Source organism: Drosophila biarmipes, chromosome 2L, assembly GCF_025231255.1.
Source record: "Drosophila biarmipes strain raj3 chromosome 2L, RU_DBia_V1.1, whole genome shotgun sequence".
NCBI lineage: Eukaryota > Metazoa > Arthropoda > Insecta > Diptera > Drosophilidae > Drosophila > Drosophila biarmipes.
In genome coordinates, this window is record NC_066612.1 from 7,094,418 (window position 1) to 7,108,182 (window position 13,765).

General features: G+C 49.2%; 6 protein-coding genes across 7 annotated transcripts; 4 read left to right on the forward strand and 2 right to left on the reverse strand.

The window, feature by feature from the left end:
• The first annotated feature begins 212 nt into the window (after positions 1-212).
• Positions 213-1,843, forward strand: LOC108027927 (probable pseudouridine-5'-phosphatase). 2 transcript variants are annotated; one of them, XM_017099551.3, is made up of 4 exons: positions 213-335; positions 533-648; positions 959-1,177; positions 1,303-1,843. In XM_017099551.3, exons 2-4 carry the CDS (start codon positions 585-587, stop codon positions 1,713-1,715), a joined length of 696 nt encoding a protein of 231 aa, XP_016955040.1. In that variant the 5' UTR covers positions 213-335; positions 533-584; the 3' UTR covers positions 1,716-1,843. The 2 variants fall into 2 exon arrangements, with proteins under 2 accessions (XP_016955040.1, XP_050741311.1); XM_050885354.1 differs by lacking the exon at positions 959-1,177 and adding an exon at positions 702-920 and having other exon boundaries at positions 231-333.
• LOC108027928 (NADH dehydrogenase [ubiquinone] 1 alpha subcomplex subunit 2) lies at positions 1,799-2,375 on the reverse strand. The gene is made up of 3 exons (XM_017099554.3): positions 2,192-2,375; positions 2,022-2,128; positions 1,799-1,959 (listed from the first exon to the last, which is right to left on the reverse strand). Exons 1-3 carry the CDS (start codon positions 2,287-2,289, stop codon positions 1,877-1,879), a joined length of 288 nt encoding a protein of 95 aa, XP_016955043.1. The 5' UTR covers positions 2,290-2,375; the 3' UTR covers positions 1,799-1,876.
• Positions 2,376-2,776: 401 nt separating this feature from the next.
• On the forward strand, positions 2,777-4,059 carry LOC108027947 (tRNA selenocysteine 1-associated protein 1). Its single transcript, XM_017099576.3, has 2 exons — positions 2,777-2,941; positions 3,003-4,059. The coding sequence occupies exons 1-2, from the start codon at positions 2,906-2,908 to the stop codon at positions 3,978-3,980; spliced, it is 1,014 nt and encodes a 337-aa protein (XP_016955065.1). The 5' UTR covers positions 2,777-2,905; the 3' UTR covers positions 3,981-4,059.
• A 256-nt stretch (positions 4,060-4,315) lies between these two features.
• Positions 4,316-7,953, forward strand: LOC108027903 (PHD finger protein 14). Its single transcript, XM_017099521.3, has 2 exons — positions 4,316-6,544; positions 6,876-7,953. The coding sequence occupies exons 1-2, from the start codon at positions 4,384-4,386 to the stop codon at positions 7,697-7,699; spliced, it is 2,985 nt and encodes a 994-aa protein (XP_016955010.1). The 5' UTR covers positions 4,316-4,383; the 3' UTR covers positions 7,700-7,953.
• Positions 7,954-8,034: 81 nt separating this feature from the next.
• LOC108027698 (zinc finger protein 431) lies at positions 8,035-10,864 on the forward strand. Its single transcript, XM_050884968.1, has 4 exons — positions 8,035-8,160; positions 8,214-9,160; positions 9,443-9,485; positions 9,583-10,864. Exons 2-4 carry the CDS (start codon positions 8,224-8,226, stop codon positions 10,694-10,696), a joined length of 2,094 nt encoding a protein of 697 aa, XP_050740925.1. The 5' UTR covers positions 8,035-8,160; positions 8,214-8,223; the 3' UTR covers positions 10,697-10,864.
• A 429-nt stretch (positions 10,865-11,293) lies between these two features.
• Positions 11,294-13,677, reverse strand: LOC108027845 (oocyte zinc finger protein XlCOF28). The gene is made up of 2 exons (XM_044094079.2): positions 13,613-13,677; positions 11,294-13,558 (listed from the first exon to the last, which is right to left on the reverse strand). Exon 2 carries the CDS (start codon positions 13,552-13,554, stop codon positions 11,368-11,370), a length of 2,187 nt encoding a protein of 728 aa, XP_043950014.1. The 5' UTR covers positions 13,555-13,558; positions 13,613-13,677; the 3' UTR covers positions 11,294-11,367.
• Positions 13,678-13,765: the final 88 nt, after the last annotated feature.

Consider the following 13,765-nt stretch of genomic DNA (forward strand, 5'->3'; position numbering starts at 1 on the left):
TTTATCCTACTTTTGGTAATACTGCTACAAATAAATAAAGCTCACATTAAAGGTGGAAAAACATCCATGCTTTTTCATGTTGAAGTAAGAAACCATTATTTTTAATATATATTTGACCAATTTAACTCGTGTTTCAGAAAAACTAGTTTATCAACAAAAAAAAGTAATAAAAGTTTGATAAGTCAAAAACATCGATAACTTCTCGGCGAACATCGATTTTGCCGATGTTCTGAAAACTGCCCCACCTCTAAAAGCTCGCATCGCGGAAAAATTCTGAAGGCGGAAAAGTACCTAGCATAAGCTACGCGATTGCCACTGGCGGAAGAAGATTACGTGTAGGTCAAGGCCATACGCTTATGGGCAGCCCTTATCTTCGACCCCACCGAGAGGAACGCTACGACCTTGGGTCAATGACACGACCGCACAAGGGGCAAAGAGTCCGGGAAGTGGGTCGAAGTGGGGGTCTACAGGGGGCGGGGGATGCTCCAGTTCCAGCTGAATGAGTGACTCAATTATGACCTCTGTGTTACAGCGGCGTCCTTGTCTACCTGTTTGCCATTACATAAGCGAGAGACCACTGCACGATGGCCAACAAAGTGCTGCGAAAGGTGACGCACTGCATCTTCGACATGGACGGACTGCTGCTGGGTGAGTGCCGCCGTGCCTGAGTCTGCTTTTTGTGTTAACTGTTTGCCGAACAGACACCGAACGCCTCTATACGGTGGCCACCGAAATGATCCTCGAGCCCTACGGCAAGCCCTACCCCTTCGAGGTCAAGGAGCAGGCCATGGGCCTGCAGACGGAGCCGCTGGCCAGGTTCATGGTCGAGCACTACGATCTGCCCATGTCGTGGGAGGAGTACGCCCGCCAGCAGCGCGCCAACACCGAGATCCTGATGCGGAACGCACAGTTGATGCCAGGTACTAATCCCCGTTCTCGCTTTGCCATCACGTTTCAGACACAGAGCGGATATACGAGGAGGTCACCCGGCAAATAGCCGCCTCCTTCGGCCGTCCGTATCCGGTGGACACGCGCTTCCGGGTCATGGGCACCACGGACCAGCGCTCGGCGGAGATAGCCGTCACCGAGTGCCAGCTGCCCATCACGACGACAGACTTCCTCAAGCGCTACACGCAACTGTGCCACGAGCGGCTCCACAATGTTCCCCTGCTGGAAGGTTAGCACCACGACCAGAACACACTAATCGGCTTTTCCCCTCTATAAATACCTCCTGCACTCGATCTATTGCTTTTCCTCCTCTCCCAAGCTTTGCATTAATCCCCTCTGGATGCCCTTTTCTAGGAGCTGAGCGCCTGCTGCGTCATCTGCACGCCAACAAGGTGCCCTTCTGCTTGGCCACCAGTTCCGGCGCCGACATGGTCGAGCTGAAGACCAACGAGCACCGCGAGCTGTTCGGCCTGTTCAACCACAAGGTGTGCGGCTCCACGGACAAGGAGGTGGTCAACGGCAAGCCGGCACCGGACATTTTCCTGGTCGCCGCCTCCAGGTTCGCTGTGCCGCCCCAACCCTCCGACTGCCTGGTCTTCGAGGACTCGCCGAATGGCGTCACGGCGGGCATTAGCGCCGGAATGCAGGTGGTCATGGTGCCGGATCCGCGGCTGTCGCAGGAGAAGACCTCCCACGCCAGCCAGGTGCTGGGCTCCCTGGTGGATTTCAAGCCGGAGCTGTTCGGCCTGCCCCCCTTCAAGGATTGAGCTTAAGACACGACTCTATAGCCTGGCGATGCTGTTGCTCCAACTGGAGATTGATGTACCTACCAAGCAGACGATTTTAAGTGTAATGTGTTACTTAATATACGCGTATTTGCGCATATACGTATTTATTGCCGCCTAAGAGAGATTTCTAAGCGTACGAACTATTTGCCCACTGCCTCCAGGTTTTTGTGTATGTCGGGAGCAGCCTGGTTGGCCAGGGACAGGGAGACCTCTTTGCCGTTGCCTGGCGGGGATTAAAAGGAGGATTTTTAACTTATAAGTTTATGTTTCCAATGTCCAACTCACCATAGCGGGCGTAGAGCCGCGGCTGGACGCCGGAGCACTCGCGCACCAGGATCGGAAGATCTGGGTTGTGTTTCTTGAGGTTTGGATAGAATCTTTCCACATATTCCCTGCACAGTAACGTTGCTCGAGGGTAAATTATATAATTGAAAAGGGGATGGTGCAGGTTTTACCTGGCTCCCTTGGAGGCCTCCCCTTTGGGATCCAGTATGATCCTCAGCTCCTTCAGCTTTGGAGTGAAGCTGGCCAACCGGGACAGAGTAACACGCATTTCGGGCAAAATGATTTGAATTTGAAGTGTTTAGAAACTAAAGTCTACGGAAATGTCGTTACTGCACAGGGTTGTCAATAACCTTGGATTATACGTTGGTATTATTGTTTTTCAAAAAAAGGTTGAAAATAGGTTTTTTCGGATCACAAAGGCAGGGTCAAACAGAAATTATGCAGGTAGAAAGATTTAAATTTATTAATTTTAAGTTTTTGGGTGGATTATATTTGTAGGGGATAATCATTTCAATATTAACTGATTTTAAATTAACTGCTATTTTATTTTTAATTAAACTAAATTAAATATTATTAGCGAAGGCCAAAACCATCAAAGACGGAATCCAGGGTGGAAAACTAGGGTTAAGACAGGGAGGTTTTTATGAAAAATGGTTCGAATCCCTGCTATTTTTATATCGATAAATATCATTATTCGATATATCTGGTGAAAATATATATTTAATTTTATTTAGCAGTATCGATATATTGACACTGGCATATTTTTCACATCCCTAAAAAACTTAATAACAGCCTGCTCGCTAGAAAACTAAAGCCACATAATTTAAAGGATTTTCGGTTGTTGCGTTGATTTAAACTAAGAAAAACATATAACTTAAGCAGCCATGGCCTCTGTACATTGTCAGCTGTGGATGGGAAGCGTGAGTAGCAATGTGCGTTGCCCCATGAACACGATCTTCAACTGCCGACTGGCCATTTCAGCTGGAATCCTACATGACCGAGAACTTCATCATCGCCGCGTTCCGGAAGATGGGCGAAGATCCCACCACCGTGCGCCTGATGCGCAACAAGTACACCGGCGAACCGGCGGGCTACTGCTTCGTCAACTTCATATCGGATGACCACGCGCTGGACGCGATGCACAAGCTCAACGGGAAGCCCATTCCCGGCACCAATCCCATCGTGCGATTCCGCCTCAACTCGGCCAGCAACTCGTACAAGCTGCCCGGCAACGAGCGCGAGTTCAGCGTGTGGGTGGGCGACCTCAGCTCGGACGTGGACGACTACCAGCTGTACAAGGTCTTCTCCAGCAAGTTCACCTCCATCAAGACGGCCAAGGTGATCCTGGACAGCCTGGGCTTCTCGAAGGGCTACGGCTTCGTGCGCTTCGGCATCGAGGACGAGCAAAAGTCGGCGCTGTACGACATGAACGGCTACATCGGTCTGGGCAGCAAGCCCATCAAGATCTGCAATGCTGTGCCCAAGCCAAAGTCCGAGTTGGGCACTGCCGCGGGGGAGGGAAACACCAACTATGGCTACGGCGGCTCGGGCACCAGTGCCTCCACGGGCAGTGGAACAGACTACTCGCAGTACTACGACCCCACCAGCACCTATTGGCAGGGATATCAGGCCTGGCAGGGCTACTACGACCAGACAGGACCTTCGATCACGGATGCCGCTGCTTACTACCAGCAGGCCATGTCGCAGTCGCACTCCAATCCACAGACGCTCGCCCAGCACGCCGAGGCCTGGAGCGCTCAGCGCAGCGCTCAGTACGAGCAGCAGCAACAGTCTGCCTCCGCCGCCAACGGAGCTGATGATGAGTACGGCCTGGTGGAGCACAAGTTCGTCCTGGACGTGGACAAGCTGAATCGCGAGACCATGGAGGCCGATCGCAGGCTGTACGACGCCCTGGAGAGCTCCAAGTGGCTGCCCATCGAACAGCTAGAGGTCTTTTAGGCCGCTGAACTGAACGGAACCTTCTTTAATTATAGCTTAGTTATTATGGAAAAATATACGAGCCTGTCTCCTAGCCTTATATCTATTTTCTTCGTTTACTTTGCGAAATCACAGTCACCCCTCTGATTTTACCTTTACTCGCACAAATATTGCAAATTATATAAAATACATTTATATTTTTCTTTAATAAAATTTCATGCTTTTTTAATTTCTGCTGAAGTTGACTTAAAAATAAAATTAAATTTCAACATTTAAATTGGAATCCTTCTTTCGATAACCACACTATCGGTGGCAAACAAGTCATCGTCATCTCTATGACTTATCGGCAGTCGATAATTTTCCGTCTCTGTTGTAAAAAAAAGTTGTGATAAAATTGCTGATAATCCGGGTTGGCTACTGAATCATGAAGCGAGCGCGCCAGCCCAAGATCACCACGCAGGCTCTGCTGGATTTCGACCTGGGCGAGAGCTCCTCGGACAGCGAGTTCCTGCCGGACATCGACAACTGCTCGGACGGATCGAAGGATGAGAGCGATGGCGATGGGAGCAGCGACGCCAGTAGTGAGTCCGATTCTGACTCGGATTCGGATGCGGAGAGCGAGGACTCGACGCTGATGCTCCGCCAGTTGCTTGCCGAAACGGAACCTGCTCCCCTGGAGAACGGCATCAATGGCGGGGACCATGGAGGAGCTGCTCCTGCGCCTGGAGGAGCCCCTAGACCTCCGCTGCAGTTGTCCAAAGCTCCGGCCAAGCGGATGTGCTGCGTCTGCCTGGGCGAACGCAGCGATGACGTCAACGAGATCGTGGAGTGCGACTCCTGCGGCGTTTCCGTCCACGAAGGATGCTACGGCGTCAGCGACAACGTCAGCATCTCCAGTACGAACTCCACCTGCTCCACGGAACCGTGGTTCTGCGAGGCCTGCCGCGCCGGCGTCTCGGAACCCGACTGCGAGCTGTGCCCCAATAAGGGCGGCATCTACAAGGAGACGGACGTGGGCAAGTGGGTGCACCTCATCTGCGCCCTGTATGTGCCCGGCGTAGCCTTCGGGGAGGTGGAGCAACTGTCCTCGGTAACGCTGTTCGAGATGCAGTACAGCAAGTGGGGCGCCAAGGTGTGCTCCCTCTGCGAGAACGCCCTGTTTGCCCGCTCGGGAGTTTGCATCGGTTGTGATGCAGGCATGTGCAAGACCTACTTCCACGTGACCTGCGCCCAGGTGGCAGGATTTCTCATTGAAGCGCACCACGAGGACGACGCCGCCGATCCGTTCTACGCCCACTGCAAGGTGCACTCGGACAAGGAAATGATCAAGAAGCGGCGACGCAACTATCACACACTGCGCCTCAACATGTTGCAACGAGCCAGGGAAAAGGAAGCGTCAGCTGGCGACCACGAGACACCGGCTCCCCATCCGAATCCAGCTCAAGCGCGCATTCAGCGCAAGCTCCAAAAGATCCAGCACAAGTACGCTCGGCACAAGGAGCTCAAGCCCACGCCGTGGGTGCCCACGCAGAAAATGTCGCGCCTGCTCACCACTTCGGCCTCCGCCTGTCGTCGCCTGTTGGCCAAGGCGGAGATCATGTCGGTGGATGTGCAGCATCTGGAGCAGCGCGAGGCACACATCAATGCCCTGACGGACATCCGAAAAAAGTGGCACATAGCACCGGCCTTCAGTGTTGAGTTCACGGCCTACTACATGGACCGCATAGTACGCATGGATGATTTCCGCCAGCAGCAACGGCAGCTTATCGCGCACAACGCCATTCTGTCCAAGGATCAGGACGTGCTCAGGGCTCAGTATGACACGGCATTGGAGGAGCGCAAGGCGGTCAAGGCCACCAAGGAGTCCCTGTTGACGAGCATTAAGTCGCTGCACGCCACTTTGGCCCAAATCGCACCCAACATGACCCTGCCTAGCGTGGATCTTGTAGCGCGTCCATTGCCGGAGGTGCCGCCCAAGACGAGTACGCCCACTCCGCCCCAGCGTCCCATCTCTGTGCCCACAGCTGCTGCCCTGAAGATGGGCGTGGGCTTTCCGTTGGGTCACCTGGGCCCACCGGGCAGCAAGCTGGACTCTTCTCGAATGCTCAGTACTCAGGCCAAGCAGGGCAAGCACGGCAGCGCGTCGGCTTCCGTCGATGCGGCTCCCTCGGTGGCCTGTGGCATCTGCAAACGGAGCAAGGATCAGCACCTGCTGGTCAAATGCGACACGTGCAACCTGCACTACCATCTGGGCTGCCTGAATCCACCGCTCACACGCCCGCCAAAGAAATCCAAGCAGTATGGCTGGCAGTGCTCCGAGTGCTGCGACAAGTCGGATGGTTCTGATGCCGTCACGGAGATCTCCTCGGGTCCCCGAAAGTCGCGCAATCGCTTCAACAAGGAAGGCCATTGGATCTACGATGATCGCTTTTCGCTGGACGACGTTCCAGTGGCCGCTACCGTCGGTCCCAAGCGGGCGATCAACAAATCCCTGCCTGCAGCTCCTGCTCCGGAATACGTCGAGGATCTGACCAAGTCGCCGAAACGGCCCAAACTCCAATCACCGCAAAAAACACCAACTAATGGTGAGTTCGTTGCAAAGAATTCCACTTGGCACTAGGCTTGGCAAGAAATTGTTGATTAATTTGGAGTTTTGTTATTTTGTTGTTCTGTTTGTTTTTTGATAAATAGGAAAACAATTTTTTTTCTTTTTAAATTTACGCTGAGGTGGACCTATTTTACCTAACTAATGCCAAAGAGAATTTTAATTTACTTTAATTGGATTGACTCTTAACTTTATAAACATCTTTGAGTTCAACCAAGAAACTGGAGAAGAAAACAATGGTTGATCTCGTATCTTTGTTGTGAAAATTATGTTTTAAATAAAAGCTAATCCCACGGATCTTCTTCCACCAGTTCCTGCCGCTAACGCCACACCCACACCCGCAGCTGCTCCTGCGTTGGCCACTCCCAATGCCAGCGCCTTGAACCTATCTGGCTGCGAGGATTCCATTGACGACTCCTGCGGAAAACTTTCCCGCAAGGGCAAGCGCAAGGACAAGCACAAGAACAAACACAACCTGTCGTCGGACACTGAGAAATCCATCGGCAAGGAGCACAAGAGGAAGCGAAAAAAGCGGGCCCACCTCGACGAGTCGTCGTCCCACCTGGACACCGTGGCCAACTCCTCCGGCAGCACTATTAAGATCATCTTCAAGGCACTGCGCCTGCCCGGCGAGGATGCGCCCGAATCGCAGTACTTCTACGTGCCGGCCAACGCAGTGCGTTCGGTGGACGAAGCCTCGCGTCCCACCTCGGTTGAAACGGTCGAGGACAGTGTGCAGGGAGCGGAGCAGGCCCTGGCCCCCATTGTGCTGCCGGCAGCGTCGCCGCAAAAGGTCCGGGAGCCCAAGGAGGCACCTGTTCCCGCTGCGGCTCCCATTCCCGTCACCACCACGCCGTCGCCCAAGCGAAAGGTTAGTCCTCGGAAGGCAACTCCCCGGAAGCCTCGCGTGGGTCGCCCCCGAGTGTCCAACACCAAGCCGAACGTGGAGATCAGCTGCTGCGTGTGCAGCCAGACGGGAAAGACCAACCAGGTGGTGACCTGCGACGAGTGCCACCGACACTATCACTTCGCCTGCCTGGATCCGCCGCTCAAGAAGTCGCCCAAGATCCGCGGCTACTCCTGGCACTGCGCCGACTGCGATCCCACGGACGAGGATGCACTGCCCAAGAAATAGACACTGCAACTATTTATTTAGCCTAGGTTTTTTACCATTTTGGGACGAAGTATCTTAATAGACATTGCGATATTTACAAAAATAACAATTGAATATAACATAAAATTACTCTTAGATATAATAATAAACTATTGAAGGTATTGTAATATAAAAAATAATGTAACATAAGTAATTGGAATAATTGGATTCGTGGGTAAAGTAAAATAAATCTGTGTTCAGTTTTAAGAGAGCAGAACATTTTAGTTGTATAATAAGTTTAAGTTTATTTATATATATTACTAATATTATTTAAAAATTGTATACTTTTTTAAAATTAAAAAAATTAAGAAATTCGCAACAAATTTAACTAACTATCCGATAACATTTTTAAATTTTGATTGCTTTTGTGGTTAACAGACCCACAGGGTGATTAGTGTCAGCGGTAATCGAGATTATACTTCAAATCTAAGAACCTATCACAGGTCAGCTAATTTTTCTGAATTTTGTGCCTTTTAACAATGTTTGGATTATTCAGTTTCAGGGCCATGGAGGAAATATGCCGAGTTTGTTTGAGGAGGCCGGAGGTCATGGTGAACATTTTCCAGGAAACGAATGAGCAGGGTCTTTCCATAGCGGATATGATTTCGGAATCTACCGGCTTTCCTGTTGAAAAGGGGGACTCTCTTCCGGAACTGATTTGCCTGCCTTGCCGTGAAGATGCTACAAATGCCTTCAAGATTATGAAAACCTACCAGAGGAGCCAGCACTTCTTCCGCCTGACGGAGGAGGATCGTAAGGCAAAGGATCAGGAAGCGGACAACAAGAGCGATTCCTTTACCGATGACAGCGATGATGGTGATATGGAGCTTCCCTCGAAGTGCCCACACTGCCCAAGGACGTACCAACTGAAGAGAAACCTTTTAAAGCACATGAGACTCCACTCCGATGACAGTCCCAATAGCAATGATGGCGATAAGGAGCTTCCCTTCAAGTGCCCACACTGCCCGAAGAGGTGCAAGTTGAACGGCAACCTACTCAAGCACATTAGAATCCACTCCGATGACAGACCCTACAAGTGTGAGCACTGCCAGAAGGCCTTTAAGGACAGCTGTGCCCTGCAGAAGCACATCCGCATCCATACGGGCGAGCGGCCCTACAAGTGCACCGAGTGCCCGAGTGCCTTCTCTTACTCCGGCTCCCTGAGGGATCACATGTTGGGCCACTCCGGCGAACGGCCGCACAAGTGTCCCCACTGCGAGTCGTCCTTCAAATGGCGGAAGCTTCTCACCATTCATCTGCGCTGTCACACCGGTGAACGTCCTTTCAAGTGCCCCGAGTGCTCCAAGTCCTTCGCTGCCCGCTCCACCCTGGAAACTCACATCAAAACCCACTCTGGAGAGCAGCCCTACGAGTGTCCCCAGTGCCAAATGTGCTTCGGCATCAAGCAGGGACTGCGGAGGCACATGAAAACGCACCAGGACTGACCCTCTTGGAGAACACCCCGAAACCGAGAGAGAGTAGCTACAAATGCATTCCGTTGTTGAACATATGTTGTTTCTATGCTGGTTATGAATTATTGTTGTTAAACAAAATGATATTAAACTTTGAATTTAAATAGAATTTATATTCTGCTCCAACTACTAATTCTTTTATACTTTCTTTATAAAACTTTTTGGCTCCTTAAGGATAACAGACAGTTATGACAGTTTTGACAGTTGTCGACTGGGCGTAACAGCTGTTAAGGCAATCATATGATCATTAAAGGTAGTCATATCGTAGGATTTCACTTTCGCACATGTATTTGCCGGTAAAAGAACGAGGATTTGGGATACTTTACTGAGTAGTTCGGTTCTATAAATCATATATCTACTCAGACATGGCTAATATATCAATTATATGTGTAGGGCCGCGGCCATGGAGAAGATCTGCCGAGCTTGCCTGGGGAGTCCTGGAGAGGAGCACCTGGTCAACATATTCGATAGGAGGCCTAAGCTGCAAGTCTCCGTAGCAGAAATGATAGCGGAATGCACTGGATTCGAAGCCAAGCCCGGAGATGCGTTTCCCGAGACCATTTGCCGAGCTTGTCTGCAGGATGCGGAGAATGCCTACAAGATCGGGAAGACCTGCGAGCGAAGCCACCAGTTCTTCTGCCAAGTCCGGGATGAGGGCATTGAGGAAGCCATCTGTGCCTTGCTCGAGGAAGAGAGCTGGGAGTTTTCGGACAAGGAAAGCAAATGTGATAGCTCCGCTAGTACGTTGAAGTCGGATGATGGTAAAACCACAGAAAAACCGGGCTTACCCTCAAAGAACGCAAAGAGGAGAAGACGTCGTAAGAGAAGTCTTCAGGGGAACTGGGTCCAGGGCTACAAATGTCCCCACTGCTCCCGGTCATGTGTCAACGAACAAGTTCTGACGGTTCACATACGATGTCACACTGGTGAAAAGCCCTACAAGTGCCCACACTGCTCCACCTGCTTCGCTCAAAAACCCACTCTGATCTCTCATATTCGCATCCACACGGGCGAGCGTCCATTCCAGTGCACAGAGTGCTCCAAGTCCTTCGTGAAGGGCTCAGATCTCCTGCGCCACAAACGAACCCACGATGGAGTCCGGCCGCACCAGTGCCCGCATTGCGAGAAGTTCTTTGCCAGAAGGTCCCATCTGCGGGACCACATACGCGTCCACACGGGCGAGCGTCCCTTCCATTGCCCCCAGTGTCCCAAGACGTTTGCGTTGAAACAACCACTGCGGCGTCATATTGCCTCCCACTCGGATTCAGGAGCCTTTAAGTGTATCCAGTGCCCGAAATCGTTTCCAAGCCAGAAGAACCTTCGCAAGCATAGTCCAATGCACTTGAAGGCTCCACTGCATGAACACTCCCAGTGCCCGGATCATTTGCTTACACACTCGACGGACAAGGTCCACAAGTGCCCCCAGTGCTCCCAGAGATTCTCCCTAAAGCGGGACCTAAGGAAGCACATGCGAACCCATGCTGAGGTCGCGAAGCATTTTATTTGATATTGCCTAGAAAAATATAGATAGCAACTTTTTCAATAGAAATACTGAAGTAAAGAAGCTTTATAGAACAGTATGAAACTTTCTATGAAAAATACATATTTTATTATATTTAAAATATTTAAAAATGTATGAAACAAATAAAAAATGAAGGGCAATTATTTATATATATTTATGTTAACGTTTCTTGATTTCTCTAATTCAATTATTATGGAAGGCATGTAAATAACAAATTTAAATTTTTTTCAAATGTGATCTTGATATGTTAATTTTTATCGATAACATTTTGATTGCACATCATATGTTTACCTAGTTGCAAGATCAAAGGGTGGCTAGTGCACTAGAAATCTGTAAATTCGAAAATGTTTTGGAAAATCTAGGCTAAATGAAGAATTTCCAGTTCCAAATCCTAAAGGTTACCAGCTAAACAGAAGTCTTCCCCTTAGAAGAAGACGGGATGAGAGATCATAAACCTAAACGCAAGGAAACCTTAACATTGAAACCCCGATAAGCAAATCTGTAATTAATTCTTTTATAAAATCTCATAGCTAAGTTAGAAAATAACATTATTGTTCAAAATTAATAAAATTAAACAAACAGTAAAACATTGTAACACATTTATTTACATATATAAAGTAAATTACCATTAAATGTAATACAAACCCAGTGGATTTTTAAAGCTCTTCAAGCGCACTGAGATTCTCCTCCTTTATTGTAATCTCGCATGTGGGTGGATCCCCTTCTGGTTCGGAGGGCTTCTTCTTTATCTCATGACGTCTACTGATGTGCTTCGCAAGGTAGTCGCCTCTTAAAAACCTTTTATTGCACTTGGGACAGCCAAAGGGCTTGCCCCCCGTGTGAATGCGAAGGTGCATTCTAAGTGTTTTTTGGTTCGCAAATGTTTCCGGACAATGTGAGCACGTTAGACGCTTTTTCACACAGTGTGTGAGAGTGTGGTCTTTAAGACTGTGTTCATTTGAAAACGTTTTCGGGCAGAGTAGGCAGTTATGCGTGTGTTCCTGAGCCTTACTGACGAATTCCTTTTTGGTGTGTTCAATCAATACGTGATTGGTAAAAGCTTCTTTTCCAATAAAGTTCTCTGAGCAATCGTTGCAATTGTATACTTTTTTCCTTGTGTGGATCATCATGTGTCTCCTCAGCGATCTCGGGCTTGAATATGTCTTCAAGCACTCGCTGCACGTGTGCTTTGGAGCTTCCCTCTTAGTGGGGGGTTTTTCGGTGTGGTGCCTAAGAGTGTGTAGCTTAAGATGATCCATTTGTAAAAAGGACTTATCGCATTCGCTGCACCAGAACGGCCGCTCGCCAGTGTGGGTACGTATGTGTTTTTTCAGAACGGAATTATAGGCAAATGACTGCGGGCAATTCGGGCACTGATATGGACGTTCTCCGGTGTGAGTTCGAGTGTGCTCCTTAAGCTGCGCCTGATTTCTGAAGACCTTTGGGCAATAGGCGCACGCAAACTTTTTTTCCTTCGTATGAGTCCGCAAATGTCTCCTAAACGTCGATCCGGTACTGAAAAATTTCGGGCAGTGGGGGCACTTTTTAGGTTCCTCAAAATGATTTTGTAAGTGGGCCTTAAGATCATGACTGCGCCAGCAAACCTTTGGACAATGAGGACATTTAAACACAGAGCCTTGCCCATCATTGCTGTTGTCCGCTGTGTCCTCTGAATTTTCTAGCCTAACATCGTTATCATTGTCGTCAAATATATCCACTTCGATGTCATGGAATGGATCGACTTCGTTTTCGGACATCTGGCAAACTTCTTCCTCAAACAGGGCATTGTGAGTGTCCATGTGCTTGAGGAGAGCATCTTGACTGGCAAAGGACAGGGAGCAATGGGAGCAATTAAATATTGGTTCCTCTGTTATAGTTTGCTTCCTGGTTTTCGTATTTCTCTGGGGTCTTGATGACTGCTGGCAGTGGGCTCTGATGTGCGATTGAAGATTAGCGGGCTGTATAAAAGATTTCTGACATTTTGAGCAATTATAGGGACGTTCCCCGGTGTGAGTGCGGTGGTGATTAACGAGGTGAGTTTTTTGTATAAATGTTTTGGGACATTTGGAACACTTGAATGGCCGCTCCCCAGTATGAATGCGCAGGTGTGATTGAAGATTGGAATTGTTGAAAAAGGATTTGGGACATTGCGTACATTTATGTGGCCTTAAACCGGTGTGGGTCAGCATGTGCTTCCTCAATTGTGCTGAAGTAGGAAAGGCTTTGGAGCAGTGGTCACATGACGCCTGCTGTTCCTGTTCCTGTTTTTTCGTGTGATCTTTTCTGTGAAGATTAAGAAAGTACCTGCTCCGAAATCTCTTGGGACAACGAACACATTTGAACGGAAGTTCTTCCTTGGCAGGGTCATAATCCACATCTTTTAAATTATTCCCAGCTTCCACTTCGTTGCTTTCACTGTTCCATTGGTCTTTTGGAGTGCCTGAAGTTTTGGCTATGCTTTCCCCTGCAAAGTCTTCTTCTAAGGGTTCGTTCTTCACGTGGCAAGCAAAGTTATCGGTTTCCTCTTCGTAATAAGACTCGCAGACCTGTCCATTGTAATCCTCAGCCTCCACGAAATCCTCCTCGATGATTTCCTCCTTGACCTGGCAGTCGTACTGCTGGTTGGTCTCGTAGGTTGCCCTGGCCCTGAATGTACTTGTCATGTCTTGCAGGCAAAGCACACAAATGTATTCTGGTAGACGGTCGCCCTCGGCAACTGGGAAGCCGGTAGATTCCGAAATCATATCCGCCAGGGATATTCCGAGATCCTGTGTATTTTGGCCCTCAAATATGTGGACCATGTTCTGGTGCTTCAGCAAGCAAACCCTGCACTTCTCCTTCATTTTCCTGAAATCAAGTAGTCAATTAAAGAGGCAGTTGTTACAATGGTGCTGTCCTTACTTTGGTTTGTTATTAAATGTAGTTTGTGAATTTCTTACTACAATGTTTGTCCTTTAACATTGCGAGCGAAGTGTGCTGTTAAGCGCAAAACACATGTTGCGCTATCGATTTATTATCGATTCAGCGCATATCGACATAACATAAACACGGAAA

What these genes read in the sequence shown, in the direction of transcription:
- LOC108027928 (XM_017099554.3), bottom strand. Translation starts at nt 2,289, where the DNA reads ATGCGTGTTACTCTGTCCCGGTTGGCCAGCTTCACTCCAAAGCTGAAG. An exon ending in GAGGCCTCCAAGGGAGCCAG is followed by an intron (nt 2,129 to 2,191) that starts GTAAAACCTGCA and finishes GTTACTGTGCAG; the next exon opens with GGAATATGTGGAAAGATTCT. An exon ending in GCGGCTCTACGCCCGCTATG is followed by an intron (nt 1,960 to 2,021) that starts GTGAGTTGGACA and finishes AATCCCCGCCAG; the next exon opens with GCAACGGCAAAGAGGTCTCC.
- LOC108027698 (XM_050884968.1), top strand. Translation starts at nt 8,224, where the DNA reads ATGGAGGAAATATGCCGAGTTTGTTTGAGGAGGCCGGAGGTCATGGTG. An exon ending in CATGAAAACGCACCAGGACT is followed by an intron (nt 9,161 to 9,442) that starts GACCCTCTTGGA and finishes TGATCATTAAAG; the next exon opens with GTAGTCATATCGTAGGATTT. An exon ending in TTTCGCACATGTATTTGCCG is followed by an intron (nt 9,486 to 9,582) that starts GTAAAAGAACGA and finishes TTATATGTGTAG; the next exon opens with GGCCGCGGCCATGGAGAAGA.
- LOC108027927 (XM_017099551.3), top strand. Translation starts at nt 585, where the DNA reads ATGGCCAACAAAGTGCTGCGAAAGGTGACGCACTGCATCTTCGACATG. An exon ending in CATGGACGGACTGCTGCTGG is followed by an intron (nt 649 to 958) that starts GTGAGTGCCGCC and finishes ATCACGTTTCAG; the next exon opens with ACACAGAGCGGATATACGAG. An exon ending in CAATGTTCCCCTGCTGGAAG is followed by an intron (nt 1,178 to 1,302) that starts GTTAGCACCACG and finishes GCCCTTTTCTAG; the next exon opens with GAGCTGAGCGCCTGCTGCGT.
- LOC108027845 (XM_044094079.2), bottom strand. Translation starts at nt 13,554, where the DNA reads ATGAAGGAGAAGTGCAGGGTTTGCTTGCTGAAGCACCAGAACATGGTC.
- LOC108027947 (XM_017099576.3), top strand. Translation starts at nt 2,906, where the DNA reads ATGGCCTCTGTACATTGTCAGCTGTGGATGGGAAGC. An exon ending in GTCAGCTGTGGATGGGAAGC is followed by an intron (nt 2,942 to 3,002) that starts GTGAGTAGCAAT and finishes TGGCCATTTCAG; the next exon opens with CTGGAATCCTACATGACCGA.
- LOC108027903 (XM_017099521.3), top strand. Translation starts at nt 4,384, where the DNA reads ATGAAGCGAGCGCGCCAGCCCAAGATCACCACGCAGGCTCTGCTGGAT. An exon ending in GCAAAAAACACCAACTAATG is followed by an intron (nt 6,545 to 6,875) that starts GTGAGTTCGTTG and finishes TTCTTCCACCAG; the next exon opens with TTCCTGCCGCTAACGCCACA.